The sequence below is a fragment of the Pituophis catenifer genome, unplaced genomic scaffold (genome assembly GCF_029215685.1).
Source record: "Pituophis catenifer annectens isolate HBS135680 unplaced genomic scaffold, rPitCat1.0.hap2 SCAF_2, whole genome shotgun sequence".
Lineage (NCBI taxonomy): Eukaryota > Metazoa > Chordata > Lepidosauria > Squamata > Colubridae > Pituophis > Pituophis catenifer.
The window spans coordinates 171,534,451-171,550,766 of record NW_027256882.1 but is presented as its reverse complement, the minus strand read 5'-3'; the positions used below and the strand labels follow the sequence as shown (position 1 = coordinate 171,550,766).

Here is a 16,316-nt window from a genome sequence, read left to right as displayed (position 1 = left end):
ATCCTATGGTAGACATTGCTTCAGAAATACTCTATTCAACCTTTTTCCAGGGTTGCCACAGCACTTTCATGTATAAGATGCAATACTTTAATAGACATGTCATGAAAAATTATATTCTCAATTGATTGGTTACCTCGCAATGAACAAAATGTTTGGAGTTTGTCAAAGTCCTTCAGGTGAGGTCATAAGTAGTAACTGAAAGATACACAAGTGGGAAAGGTTATATCGATTTCAGAACGTTGCCTGAAAGTTGAACTATTGGGATATAGAAATGTAATTGAGGTGAAGCCTCCAAATTTAGATCCAAGATTTCAGAGCAAATTGGGGGTTTATAAGAAAAGTCCAGTGCAAAAGCTGAGGAGTCATAGTGTCCTCTAAAAGAGGGGTCCCCAACCCCCAGTCCATGGACTGTCATGGAGCTGTGGCATGCCAGAATCCGAGCCACGGAAACAAGAGAAGCTCCATCCGTGGGATGTAGGCAGCACACCCTCCACAGAACCGGTCCTGGTTGGAGGCCGCTGCTCTAGAACTCTCTCCCAACCAGCAGTATAATGTGGTAGTTATAGATCAAAGAATCTGGAGGTTACCATGTTACCCTCCAGATTCTAGTGCAGAAAAAATAGGATTGGCTGTAGACTCTTTTTAATACAGGTAGTCCTTGACTTACGAGTGATTGCTTAGCAATCATTCAAAATTATGTCACAAAAACTACTTATGACCTGATTTCAAAGTTACAACACTCACAACTACTCCCTAGTCATGTGATCCCATTTTGGGCACTTGGCAACAGGCTCACTTTTAGAGCTATTTGCAGTGCCCTGCAGTCATGTGACTACAATTTTTGACATTTTTTACCAGTTTCTGGTATTTACTTCTAATTTCCAGCAAAAAATATCAATCAGTCAATTGTAATAGAGCTGTGAGCGACCTTTGAAATCTTCTACCTGCTCAAGCAGGATATCCTATACCATTTCAGACAAGTGGCTGTCCAGTCTCATTTTAAAAACTTCAAATGATGAAACACCCACAACTTCTGAAGGCAGTTCCACTGGTTAATTGTCCTCATTGTTAGGAAGTTTCTCCTTAATTCCAGGTTATAAGTAGTCATTGGGTAAAATGGATACCCTTAACGAACATGGGATTTGTTTAATTAGTACTGCAAAAAAAGTTGTAAAATTTGATCCCATCATATGGAGACCCACTTAATGACCACAATTTATTTATTTATTTATTTATTTATTTATTTATTTATTTATTTATTTATTTATTTATTTATTTATTTATTTTTGGATTTATATACCGCCCTACTCCCGAAGGACTCAGGGCGGTGAACAGCCAAAAAGATAAAACATACAAACTACAAAATTTAAAAGACAATATAAAAACCCATTAGATAATTTGGCCCAAAACAAATTAAAACACCCCTAATGTTTTAAAACAAATTTAAAATGTACGATTAAAAGGGAAGTTAGGCCAGGCCAGCCTGTTGAAATAAAAAGGTCTTGAGGGCACGGCGGAAGGTGCATAAATCCTGGATCCTCCGTATCTCCAGGGGGAGCTCATTCCAGATGGCAGGTGCCCCCACAGAGAAGGCTCTCCCCTTTGGGGCTGCCAGTCGACACTGTTTGGCCGATGGCACCCTGAGGAGCCCCACTCTATGTGAGCGTAGTGGCCGGTGACTTATGACCATAATTCTGGGCTCATTTATGGTCATAACTTGAGGATTACCTGTACTGTATTTGCAAAGACTAAATAAATATGGCATATTAGTTCTTTTGAGTCTAATCATCCTATTGGAATTATTCAGAATTCTTTTGTACAAGTAACTACTGAAAAAGGCCAGTATTACAAATATAAAGCCATTTGTTTCTTGTCTACCAGCTTCCTCAGTTCCTTCTTGAAAAACTAGCTGTATAATTACTGTCTTTCCATGAAAATCAATTTCCTTTCCCATATTCTCTTAAGTGCTCCCTCAGCTTCCTTGTTATAGAGACTGTAAATTATAAGGTACAACACAGGTATGAGATTGGTATAGATCAACGAGATCACTTTGCTATGTTCTAGACAATAGTTGGCCTTGGACAGATGTAGATGAAAATGGTACAATCATAGTGGAAGATAACCACAATTGCATTATGCCACACAATTCCACATCTCCAAAAGCAATAAATAAATTCATTTGTGTAGCACATTCTGTCAAGGAGATTCTTCTATTCCTGACCAAGAAGTTGATCAGCATTTGGGCCATAATGACCAGAGTATAGAAGATCTCAATAAAAGAGAAGATGCAGAGGAAGAAATACATGGGTATGTAAAAATTAAAGATATGATCATAATAGTCATGTGTCCTGACAGTGTAATGAGGAACATGAGGAAAACAAAGTAAAAAAAAAACAAACCACAATCGGCAAAGTTCCATTAGTGTTGAATCCTAGGAAAATAAATCCAGTCTCCATGCTTTTGTGCTCTCTCCATTCTGTGTTCTGTAATTAATAAATATTGTCAATGCATTCATCAATCCATATAAGAAGGAGAATGAAATCTATATAAGAAGGGCAATGAACATAAAATAGCAACAAGCTATTTTCTAATGGTGGGTGGGACAGATGGACAGATGTGTGTGTGTGTGTGTGAGAGAGAGAGAGAGGGCTGAGAGGGAGATGGTGAGAGAGAGAGAGAATAATAAGACCACACTTAGAATATTGCATACAGTTTTGGTCACCATATCATAAAAAAGACTCTGGAAAGAGTGCAGAAAAGAGCAACAAAGATTATTAGGAGGCTGAGGGCTAAAACATATCAAGAACTGTTACAGAAATTGGGTATGTCTAGTCTTGTGAAAAGAAGGACTAGGGGTGACATGATAGCAGTGTTCCAATGTTTGAGGGACTGCCCCAAAGGAGAGGGAGTCAACTTATTTTCCAAAGCACTAGAAGATAAGACAAGATGCAATGCTGGAAACTAATCATGGAGAGAAGCAAACTAGAACTAAGGAGAAAATTCCTAACAGTGTGGACAATTAACCAGTGGAACGGCTCACCTTCAGAAATTGTGGGTGCTTCATCACTGGAAGCTTTAAAGAAGAGATTGGACAGGCATTTGCCTGGAATGCTATAGGGTCTCCTGCTTGAGCAGGGGGTTGGACTAAATGACCTCCAAGGTCCCTTCCAACTTTGTTATTCTGTTATTTGTGTAAATACAGATATATATGTATTCTGCCTTCAGATTCTAAGCAGGGCTGCCAGCTCCTATGTGTGATTTCAGTTTCATCTCCAACTGTCTTAAAATTTATGCTGCTTGCTTTGTTCCTTCTATTTACAAGTTCCTCTAGATATCAACTCTCCCCAAATCCATAAAGATATCATTAAAATTCAGTTAAATGTTTATACAATACGTTTTGGAAGGGAAATGTAGAAAAGCACTGTAGCTATGATTGAAAGAAATAGGAATCAGAAATGGCTGGAAATCTATTCACACATAAATATGGCTGCGTCCAGACACACACACATTTACACGGAAAGAGAAATAAAATTGCTGTATCTAAAATAATATCTAATGCTTCCAGACCACCAAATTTCTTACACAGAGAGTAGGGGAAATATTCCTTAAAGGATAAATAGGGATCTAAAATATACGGTTGCAGAATATAGTAGCATTATAGTAGTTTTATAGTAGTTTTACTTTTTATTTTTATTTTACAATAGTTCTTCCCAACCTAGCACCCTCACAATATATCAGATATTATTTGCCATCTTCCACAATTATCACAATTCATGCTGGCTGGAGAAAAAAGCTATAGTCCAGCACACTTAGAGGGTGCCAGTTTGAGAAAAAGACTTTCAGAGAATATTGAGGAAAATGGCGTGATTGAGTTGAAAATCCTGTGCATATTCTTCTGATCTTTGGAAATTAAATATGCCTATTCTTCTTTCTTGTTAATTCATGTATTTATTACATTTATATCTTTCCTCTACCAGCTGATGGAAGGCCTTTCCTAATTCTATGTCAGCAATAACAACCTCTGCAAGATAAATTATGCTGAGCAGCAATGATTAATCCAAAAATAATCCATCACCTCCATGAGCCAAGTCCTTAACCATTACACTATACCACAATCATTCTACTACACACAAAGAGCACTGAAGCTAATTACTGGTCATTGCAAAAGGGCAAACATTACAATAACTGCCTTATTACAGCAGCCATTAATAGAGTATTAGAATCTTTTCCATTTTTCCCCCCTCTAAAAGGAAGCAAGGTGGTCACAGATGTTATTGTTGGAGAGTGGGGTCCAACTTGTGCAGAGATCATTGAATCAGATTTGACACATATAACAGGAAGATATTTTGTTTACAGGAAAGAAATGAGGTAGGTGGAAAACCCAGCACTTAGTTACTTACCGTTTAGCAGGGAAAAATTCAAGAGGAAAAAGAAGACTTGGGAAGAAAATGATCTTGTGCCTGAATCTCATAAAGAAAGAGTTGGCAGGACTTAGAGAGGGAATTCCTAATGCTCACTGCCCCTTGTGATTGGCACATTATGAGATAGTGCCTCTCAGTCACATCCTCCGTGGTTATTCCGTTCTCACAATTGTTGTTTGAGTGGGTAGAATGGCAAAACTTCAGTATCATGCTCATTTGCACTATAAACACCAATTCCTCTGTTTTAACTTCCAACCGCTGATTGAAAATTAGGTACGGTAAGAGAAATGTCAACTTGACCCAATTCTTTACAATGAAAGCAAAAGAAGTCTCTGCCTGGAAAGTCCACTATCTCAGCTTTTCCAGGAGAAAAGAGTTATTCTCCTCTACCCTAGAAATAATATTTATTTTTCCTTTGGCTTGTCAGATGCCAAATTATTTTTACTCTGGGTTTTTTTTTCCTCCAAGAAGGTTCATCATTCCACTGACCAAACTTTAGCAGCTATAGAGTTCATATTTCATGCCCAAACTACCTACAGTAGAAGTTGTTAGTCTGGAGGTAATATAAGAGGAAGGTATTCCTTATTCTAAACTCAGACCATTCATAAATAGAAATAGCTGTTAAGATATATATACCACACTATAGTGCTTTACAGCCCTCTCTAAGTGATTTATAGAGTCAGCCTATTGTCCCCAACAATCCTGGCTCTCATTTTACCCACCTTGGAAGGATGGAAGGCTGAGTAGACCTTGAGCCAGCAGGATCAAACTCCTGGCTGTGGGCAGAGTCAGCCTGCAATACTGCAGTCCAACCACTGCATCACTATGGCTCTAAATAGAAGAAGATGCTGATATTTCCTGCAAAGTTGTAAATACATGACATCTATTTCAGGGCTCAGATGGTGATGATTTCCAAGTGCTAATTTTCCAGAAATCCCAGAGGGCTTCATCATGTAGCTTCATCACGTAGCTGGATAAGAATGAGCAAGAATCTCCCCTACCCCACCCTCAAAAAGTATTACTCTCTAAAAAGTTGAAAGAAGCGTGTTGCATAATACCTTCAAATCCCACAAAGCCAGAATGTTCATTAACTGATCCTGGATTAGTTTCTCCCCATTAACCTAAGTGATTGTATTGTGAAGATATGTATTTTTAAACAATGTTTTCCTCTTCAAAGAATGGGAGTTAAACATAGGCCATCTAGGTTTTGGTGTTGGTTCTTTTGAGTCCAATCAGGTAGATGTAATTGGGAAGAAGTGGTCCCTAATACTAAACATACATTTTATTTCTTAGCTAATGATCATAACCCCTAGTTTTTAACTGGTCAACCCCACACAACCAAGGAATAAGAAATACACCGTAGCAAAGCTAAGTTTTGATATGTTCTCTATGATATTATTTCACCATAATGAAGTTGCAGAGTAGAAAGCACAAGAACTGGCAGGTTGCAACTGAATTATTCAAACAGAACTATCAGAAGCTTTTCATTGAAACAGAGAACACTTCCTTCCAGTCTGCAATTTTTAAAGTTGAAAATATACTGGAAACAAGCAGTTAAACTTTTGGTCTAACGAAAACACAAGACATAGGCAATGGAGCATAGCAGCAGATGGCTGTAAAAACAATTGATGGCAGTCTTATATGGGATATGATGATGGTCCATCTTTTGTAGAATGAAATATGTCCCTCAGTGTAGGAAGAGAAAAGCCTTCTGCACTGTACAGAGTAGAGTGATTTTATTATTTTTCAGATGAAACATTTTAATTGTGTTATCAAAAACCATTCTTCATATGAACAGTTGCAGGAATTGGGTATGTCTAGTCTAGTGACTCACTGGAGAAGAGCCTAATGCTGGGAATGATTGATGGCAAAAGAAGAAGGGGAAGACAGAGAATCAGGAGGCTGGATGGAGTCACTGAAGCAGTCGGTGTAAGCTTAAATGGGCTCCAGAGGATGGTAGAGGACAGGAAGACCTAGAGGAATGTTGTCCATGGGAACACAATTGATCAGACATGACTTCACAATCAACCACAACAAGTCTAGCGAAAAGAAGGACTAGGGAGTGACATGATAGCAGTGTTCCAACATTTGAGGGGCTGCCATAAAGACGAGGGGGTCAACTTATTTTCTAAAGCACCAGAAGGCAAGACAAGAAGAAACGGATGGAAACTAATCAAGAAAAGAAGTAATCTAGAACTAAGGAGAAATTTCCTGACAGAGAGAACAATTAACCAGTGGAACAGCTTGCCTTCGAAAGTTGTGGGTGCATCACTGAAGGTTTTTAAGAAGAATTGGACAGCCATTTATCCAGAATAATATAGGATCTTCTGCTTGAGTAGGGGGTTGGACTAGAAGATCTCCAAGCTCCCTTCCAACTCTGATGTACTATGTTCTATGTTCTAAATCCATTGACTTCTAAAATTCTTCAAAGCCAACTTATTCCAGAGACACTTGGCTCATGTATTTCTTTCATCATGAATCTCACTCAAAGACTTTCAGATATTGTTATTGCCTTCAGCCCAGACTGAATCTGGAGCTGATGATTTTGTTATTTTGAAATTTATATTTGTTAAAGGTTCTAGAAAATTCTAAATCAATAAAATTTAAATAAGTTGACATGGGTCAATGAAATAAGTACAAATTTGAACATTACTTTTTGTGACTTCTGAAATAATACCCTTGAATACCTCATTCTTGCATAGCAGATTGTTTTTCAAAGTGTGCACTGTTCTTTTTTAACCTAGTAGCTTTGAGCTCTTGGAGGACTCAAAGGTCTTAAGGTAGGGTTTAAGTGGCAACACAGAGACCAATGAATGAATGAAAATTCATTTGAATGAATTTGCCTTGGGTTGATTAACATCAGATTCTGTTTTATACAAAATCAAGCAACAATTTATAATTAATAGGGATGTATTTTCTAAACTATAGTGATCTGATTAAAGTTCCCTCAACAGTTGCTTCATATCTGACTTTCTTTTCAACAATTTCCTTTCTGGCGGCTTGTAGAAGCGTCAGGTGCTGTGGGGGGACGAGAGCGGCGGATGGCAGCGAAACTGGCGATGGGGCAATGGCGGAGGTCCGTAGTGTTTGGCAGTTGGCTCCAGCTGAAGGCTGTGGGGGTGCATTTCCCAGATGAGATTGTACTGGGTTTTGTAACCCCTTGAGTGACTTATGGCCTCGGAAGATCTGGGCAAAATTGCCCTGAGAGGATAGGACATGACTTCAGGGGTGAGTGAACCCAGAGAAGATCTGGGGGTGCTGGGAGTGGACCAGAGGGGGATTGGCAATTTTCCATTCTTGTCTCCTCCTTGAAATCCTTCCCCACCCCTTTTTGTGGCCTCCCTTGATTGCTGCCCTGACCTACTTTGGCCAGACCATTCTTGCCAGCCTCAGCTGTTTTGGGACCTTATATCATCACCCTCCTTATATTTATTGCCATCTGATCTCCTTCCCTCTGGTACTGTGTTTGTTACATCTTGGCTTCCTTCCATCGCCTTTTTATCGGCCTCAGCATTGCGGAGAGGGACAGCGGGCTATGGGCCTCGGTGGTGAAAGTCCTGGACAATTTCTGCTGCTTCATTCCAGAAGGATGGACCATGACTCTGTTGGCGGCTCTTCTGCCACCTAGTTGCCGTGAGAGGGCAGCTGTGGCTAATTTCCCTCCAGACAAAATCGTTGCAGCCACTTGTTGACTTTCCCGGTTGCCTTACACTCAGCTGCATTACATCTACTCCTCCCGGCACTACCATCTCCAGCACCCATAGTCACCCTTAACCACCTCCCATGTTTATAGACTGGCTTATATTTCAGCAGATCTCTTCTCACTGCGAGATGCCCCCCTCTTGCAGACATGGCCTTCCTATTTATCGAAGGCCTACCTCAAGGACGGGTTTTGGAACCCCGAGTGGTGGCATGCTTTAAAGGGGGCTTGAGGGGTTTTTTAATTAGAGTTTTTAATCAAATTTTAAGGGGATCTGAAAGGCGGGAGGGTTGTGGGGGGGTAGGGCCTAGTCCAGCAGGGGGCCACGTCATTGGGGATGCGGGGTCGGGGATTAAGGAGGGGGCCAGTTTCCATACGGGTGATGGCTGTTCCATTGGTACTGTGAGGGGGAGGGTCAGATATGGCGGGAGCAGGGGGCCATATCATGTTAGGGGAGTGCACACTCGCTATCTTCGAGCAATTGCGCGCTCCAGCCCCCAAGGCCCTCTTGTTCCCTGGGTTGCTCAGACCCTTAGGGCCCGGGCCTTCGGCTGATGTTGTGCAACGGCAGGTCCGTTGTAAATAAAGCCCCCCTCATTTGTGATCTTGTACAGGAGGGGGGTGCGGACCTGGCGGGTGTTACTGAGACCTGGCTGGATCAGGAGGGGGGGTTCCCCTCATTAAACTGTGCCCACCAGGTTTCCACGCATTCCATCAGCCGAGGGCTCAGGGAAGGGGTGGTGGGGTGGTGGTTGTGATAAAGGAAGATCTTGGTCCGAGGGAGGCCACTGTACCTCAGATAGCTGGATGTGAGTCCCTCCTTGTGAAGTGGGGCTGTGGGGTTCAGATGGGCCTGCTGATGGCGTACCTGGCTCCCTGCCGCATAACAGCGGCCCTGCCCGAGCTACTCGATGTAATAGCCGGGCTGGCAGTTGATACCCCCAGACTTATGGTCATGGGGGATTTCAATCTGCCATCTGTTGGTGAAATGTCGGAAGCGGCTCGGGAGTTCATGGCTTCCATGACGGCTATGGAACTGACCCAGTTAGTTCATGGCCCTACTCACATGGGGGGACACACTCTGGACTTGATTTTTGTCTCAGGACAGTGGCTGAATGATCTAGAAGTAGGGGACTTAGTCATTGAGCCCTTGTCATGGTCAGATCATTCACTCCTTCGATTGGACTTCTGTACCACTACCCCCCGCCGCAAGTAGGCGGAACCAGTTAGGTGGTTCCGCCCCAGGCGCCTGATGGATCCGGATGGATTCCAGATGGAGCTTGGGCCATTCCCTGAGGCTCTGCTGAACTCGGCTGAAGACCTGGTGGCCGCCTGGGATAGGGTGGCCGTTGGAGCTTTGGATTGTGTCGTGCCTTTGCAGCCTCTGACCCGGTACTGATCCCGTGTGGCTCCCTGAAGAGCTGAGGGAAATGAAGCGCCAGAAAAGATGCCTAGAGAGCGGTTGGAGGGCCAGCTGTTCCGAATCCGACCGAACACTGGTGAGATCTCATATTAAGACCTACCTAGTGGTGATAAGCGTGGCAAAAACTGACTATTTTTCCACTCTTATCGCATCTGCAGATAACCGCCCAGCCACCCTGATTAGGGTGACCCACTCCCTGCTCCATCTGGGAGCAAGGGAAGACCCCTTACAGGGTAGGGCTGAGGATTTTGTGCAATATCTGCATGACAAAATCGCTCAGATTCGGGAGGGCTGGACTCTGACTAGGTAGGTTCAGGCGGGGTGATGGAGGTGGGTCTTGAGAATGTTATCTGAGAGGAGTTTGACCCAGTGACTCCCGAGGACGTGGACAGGATTTTGGGCAGACTTAGCACGGCCACATGTTTATTGGACCCGTGTCCTTCCTGGTTGGTGCTGGCCTCCCGGGAGGTTACACAAGGCTGGCTCCAGAGGATTATCAATGCTTCTTTGAGTGAGGGTTTCCTTCCCTCTGCCTTGAAAGAGGCGGTGGTAAGGCCCCTCCTCAAGAAGCCTGCCCTGGACCCGGCTGTATTAGCAAATTATCATCCAGTCTCCAACCTCCGCTTTGTGACGAGGTTGTTGAGAGTGTGGTGGCGTGACAGCTTCCCCTATACCTGGATGAAGCTGTCTATCTAGATCCGTTCCAGTCGGGTTTCAGGCCTGGGAACAGCACGGAAACAGCATTGGTCGCATTGGTTGATGATCTCTGGAGGGCTCGGGATAGGGGCTGTTCCTCTATCCTGGTCCTATTAAATCTCTCAGCGGCTTTTGATACCATCGACCATGGTATCATGCTGCACCGGTTGGAGGGGTTGGGGGTAAGGGGCATTGTGTTGCGGTGGTTCTCCTCCTACCTCTCTGACCGGTCACAGTCTGTGTTGGCAGGGGGGCAGAGGTCGACTCCGAGGCACCTTGTGTGTGGGGTGCTGCAAGTGTCGGTCCTCTTGCCCCTTCTGTTCAACATTTATGTGAAGCCACTGGGTGAGATCATCCATGGTTTTGGGGTGAAGTTCCATTAGTACGCTGATGACACTCAGCTGTACATCTCCACCCCAGACCACCCCAATGATGCCCTTGACGTGATGTCCTGGTGCCTGGAGGCCATGAGGATCTGGATGGGGAGGAACAGGCTCAGATTCAACCCTTCCAAGACTGAATGGCTGTGGCTCCCGGCGTCCTGGTATAGCTAGCTGGTTCCATCGCTGAGTATTGGGGGCGAGTCATTGGCCCCCACAGAGAGGGCTCACAACTTGGATGCACAGCTGTCCTTAGAAGAGCATGTGAAGGCTGTGGCCAGGGGGGCCTTCTATCAGGTTCGTCTGATTCGCCAGTTGCGTCCCTTTCTGGATCAGGACTCCTTGCGCACAGTCACTCATGCCCTCGTCACTTCCCGTCTGGACTACTGTAATGGTCTCTACATGGGGCTCCCCTTGAAGAGCACCCGGAGGCTCCAACTGGTCCAGAATGCGGCCGCGCGGGTGATTGTGGGAGCGACATGGCGCTCCCATGTAACGCCTCTCCTGCATGAGCTGCACTGGCTTCCGGTGGTCTTCCGGGTGCGATTCAAGGTGCTGGTTACCATCTTCAGAGCGCTCCATGGCTTAGGACCTGGGTACTTACAAGACCGCCTGCTGCTACCAATAGCCTCCCACCGGCCAGTACGCTCCCACAGAGAGGGGCTCCTCTGGGTGCCGTCGGTCAAACAATGTCGACTGGTGACCCTCAGGGGGAGAGCCTTCTCTGTGGGGGCACCTGCCCTTTGGAACGAACTGCCCTCCCGGGATACGGAGGATTCCCGACTTGCACACCTTTCGCCGTGCCCTCAAGATGTTTTTATTCCAACAAGCCGGGCTGGCCTAATTTTTTAATTTTTTTAATTTTTAAATTTTAAAACGAGTGTTTTATTTGAATAGCTGGGCCAAATTATTTAATATGCTTTTAAATTGGTTTTTAAATTTTATATTTGTGTGTTTTTACTTTTGGCTATACACCGCCTTGAGTCCTTCAGGAGAAGGGCAGTATATAAATTGGAATAATAAATAAATAAATAATAAAACATTGATTTCTTATTTCCTTAGAGCTGCAATTTCTCAGTCATAGTTCTAATTCCAGGTGAATACAGATGCAAAAAGTGCTTTGCTTTAATTCAATTATATTCAAGCCAATTTTGCAACAAAGGAACTAGACATGACTAGAAGTCTTATCATCCCCAGCACATGTTGTACTTTGAATAATCTCACAAACTCTTCAAGTAACTTTTGTAACTTGGCTGGTACACAATGATGTATATGCGTGTAATATTTGTTCTATCTTCTCTTTGGTGAATAATCTCAGGAGGTGACCATCCAAGTCCCCAAAGTCACCTCGCATCTTCAGTTATGACGTTATGAATCCGAATATCTCCAGAGACCATATAAACATTTGAGGAACAACACTGCAATTCTCATCTAAGCAAGCACTGAAATTACTACAGTGAAGTTATCCTTTCCCATATGTTGTGGGGCATCTGTTGTTTTAGGAAGCGTAATTTTATCATTAATTTTCAGAACCTGTCCATATGCAACTGGATAGTGTGTAAACATACGACATATGGGTTCGCTGGATTTAGGTATCAGGGTTCAAGGGAAATGATTTCATGGAATCAAACTGTGACTGGCACTTTCCTTCTGCTGATCTCAGATTACAAATTATGGACCTGCTGAAGGAGTAGCAAATAAGGTATTTAAGTGGTATCTCAGCTACCAACAGAGACACTGGGTTAGTTCTTTGGCTTTGGACTTTTTGGGCAGATCACATTTGTTCCCTTTGAAATAAAGAACCTTTCAGAGCTGGGAGACAGGTATGTATAACATTTCAGGGTGGAGGTATGTGAAGGTTGGCAGGAATACTGGAGACCACAATCCAAACCTTAATGATGACTACAGCACAAAAGTTAGTTAGTTTATAGTATTTATATGACTGCCCATTTTTGGGGGCATACAAAGTTAGCACATAATTTAACACAACATGCAAGTCAAAACATAATCTTAACTTATAAAAAACAACATTAGCCAGTAGACCTTGATTAACTTTCTGGTCAAACACCTAGGAGAACAGTCAGATCCTCAGTGCCTTGCAACGTCTAACAGAGTCAGGACCATTTGAGTTTCTAGAGAGAGGCTGTTCCACAGGATAAGCCCTGCCACAGAGAAGATGGACCTGTTGTTTGAAGGAAGAGACACGGAGCACAATGTCACTGATAGATCTAGTAGGGCAAGCAGAAACAATGGGGCTATTCTTACTGATGCTAAGACAAATTTATATTTCAGTTCATTTAAATTCTGTTAATTTAATAGTTAATATGATTACTGTCCCATGTATTAAATTATTATACTTATTTTCCTGTTGGGGATTTTAGAGTTGGAGTCCCAAAGCTGCTTTTTCCAGAGGCAACTGGATTTTCTTATTTTTTTTCTTTAAAGATGTTTTGCTTCTCATCCAAGAAGCTTCTTCAGCTCTGACTGGATAGTGGGGAATGAATTTATATTCCTTTCAGACAGCTGGTCATTTGCATTCTTCTAGAGAGTCGTTGAGGCCACTTGGAAGTTTACCTGTGTCCTCCGGGTTACCTGAGTAGTGCAAATGACTGTGGAGCCTTCTTGGAACTGCTGAAAGGACTTTATTGTAGAAATGAGATTGATCTTGTCATATCCCTCCCCCTCTGTTGAGAGAGGGCTGTTCAATTTTGACATAGATGATCTCTTTGACCGCTCTTTCAAACCAGTGGGCCTCTTTGTCCAAAATATGGACTTTGCTGTCTTCAAAAGAATGACCTTTGTCTTTTAAATGCAGACGGACTGCTGAATCTTGTCCTGATGGCTTTGTTTCTCTGTGTTGTAAATATGCACTTGTGATGTGGATGTTTTGTTTCCCCAATGTACAGATCTGCAGATGTCTCATTGCATTGTATTGCATATACCAGCTTGCTCAGTTTGTGTCTGGGTGTTTTATCCTTGGGATGGACAACCTTCTGCCTTAGTGTATTCTTGGGTTTAAAGTGTTCATGTATGTTGTGTTTGTATATTCCTGCAATGTATGGAATATCTAATTATCTGAAAAACTCAGGCAGATCTTCAAAATTTGTATTACTGTTGATACAGTAGTGGTATAACAAATTTTCTTATCTTTCAAACACCTATGAAGAAAGGAATTAGGCTATTATGTTTACAGACCATGGCCAAAATACGTACACACAAAAACCCATTCACTGGCAATTGTTAGCCATCTGGAGAGGAATTTGCACACAATGTGACAATCCTTTGTGAGTGTTAAATTGGGTGCAGATTTTAAAAAATATTTAAGAAAATCATTTTTGTCATCTAGTAAATAATGCAAACAAAAATTACTAGAATGCTCTATAACTTTAGATAGAAGGATCAGCTAAAAGGAGATAACTGTGTGGGAATAGGAAATCTAGAAGACTGTGGTCTCTATGGCTCACGAGAAGTCTTAAAGTAGAACAGAAAAATTATGTAAAAGAATTCTATACTTGGCTTTTTTTCCCCACTTGAGGTATCTATATATCGACTGTATATCTAACCTCGAATCATTTCCTCCCAAAGCTAGTTTCCTCTTTTAAAAGCAATTCTCCTATTCTTAACCCCAATGTTTGTGTGGAATATTTATGAAGAATTCCAGAAAAACGTATAGTATTTTTACCTTTAAATTTGTTTCACTCTTACAGGTGACATGGAAAAATGGGGAAATGTAACCACAGTGACTGAATTTGTGCTTATTGGACTCTCTAAAAACTTCAAAGTTCGTGCTGGATTGTTTGTCCTCTTCTTGGTTATCTATCTCATTGCTGTAGCCGGCAATGGCCTCATATTGCTGCTAATTATCATAGATTCTCACCTCCACACACCTATGTATTTTTTCCTTAGCAATCTCTCCTTTATTGACATCAGCTATATCACCACCTCTGTCCCACAGATGCTGGTCCACTGCTTCATGGACAGGCCTACTATCCCATGGGGCAGATGTTTTGCTCAGATGAGCATCAGCGGCTTATTAGCTATCACTGAATCCGTTTTGTTAGCTGTGATGGCTTATGACCGTTTTGTGGCAATATGCTACCCTCTGCGCTACAACCTGATCATGAGTCGCAATGTATGCATCCGGTTGATTGTGAGCCTGTGGGTCAGCACCTTCATTATTACTATTGTCCCCTTTTTCACTATGCAGGCAACTTTGTGCCAGAAAAATGTGGTGAATCATTTCAAGTGTGAACTGCAAGCAGTGTTGAAACTGGCTTGCTCTGATACCCATGCCAGTGGAATTAACATGATAATAACGAGTGCCATTACACTAGCTTTACCCTTCTTCTTTATCCTGGTGACCTATGGCCGAATTGGATTCACTGTTTTGCGTTTCCATTCGGCACAAGGTTGGAACAAAGCCTTGTCCACCTGTGGATCTCATCTTACTGTAGTGAGCATTTATTATGGCACCATCTTGGCCATGTATTTGAGGCCTCAAGCCAAGACATTCTCTGATAGGGAAAAAGTAGTGGCGGTCTTTTATGGAGTTGTGATCCCCATGTTAAACCCCATCATTTACAGCCTGAGGAACAGGGAAGTGAAGGGAGCCTTCTGCAGACTGTCTGGGAAGAAAGTAGAGGAATAAACCACCCAGGAACCAGGTTGATAGATCTTCCACAAGCAAGTCCTTTTTTATATATAGTTTTGTCATTCTATAAGAGAGGACTTTATGAAGTGTCATTCTCCAAGTATTATCATTTGACGCCGACGTCACCCCACTCCTCTTTCCTTATTGCTCATGCTGGCTAAGGCTGAAGAAATTGTGGTATCAGCAGTCTGAAAACAACCCTGGAGAGTCACGTTTGAACTGTATGATCATCAAAACATCTCAGTACTCTTGATCTTACAAGAATATGGCCTCCCCCAAATTTTCTTCTTTCTACCATGTTCAGCCAGTTATTGCTTCTATAATGAGAGTTCGAGGTGTATTTGCTCTCAAGGAATATAGTCTTTGACAAGAAAACTGGCAGAAGGCTCAGTTTGTTGTTGGTATAAAAATAAGGCATGGAGCTTCAATATAGTGCAATAAACTTTAAACTACATACTCTATTTCTTTGTTAATTCAAGGAAATATGGTGGTATAAATACTGATGGTGCCACCTACCATTGATGTGAAGTTCCACCTACTATGATGCAAAGATTTATGTTTTTAGAATGATTAATTTAACATTTTATGTACTTACAAAAATGTACATTTTAGATAATGCTACATTAATTTAAAATTAAAAAATACACCTTTAAGTAATAACCTTTAAATCATAGTACACAAAATATATCTACAGCATATTAAGTAGCCCCTCTGACCAGTTTATGTAATTTATTAAAAGTTTTGACAATTGGAACTACAGCAAAATGTAAGATAATTTATCAGTTCTTGTGTTCTTTTCCAATGAGTTTGGTTTTTTTTTCTTAACATTTTTAGATAATTAAATAACTCTGGCAAAATCAATCTATGCAGTTAATGAAGAATTTTCATATATAATGTAATATGTAATAAAATATATTAAGAATATGAAAAGTTGATTTTTTAAAGGTTGAGAAAATGTGAACTGGTTTTTGTTTTTTTTCCAGTGGTCTTTATTTTTAATGGGAGGATGTGGGGCAGTGCCTAAATTTTGGCTAAATCTGTCTAA

General features: G+C 42.0%; 1 protein-coding gene across 1 annotated transcript; it reads left to right on the top strand.

Annotated features, from left to right (window-relative positions):
* Positions 1-14,332: 14,332 nt before the first annotated feature.
* LOC139310813 (olfactory receptor 13H1-like) lies at positions 14,333-15,268 on the top strand. The gene has a single exon (XM_070935043.1). It carries the CDS (start codon positions 14,333-14,335, stop codon positions 15,266-15,268), a length of 936 nt encoding a protein of 311 aa, XP_070791144.1.
* Positions 15,269-16,316: the final 1,048 nt, after the last annotated feature.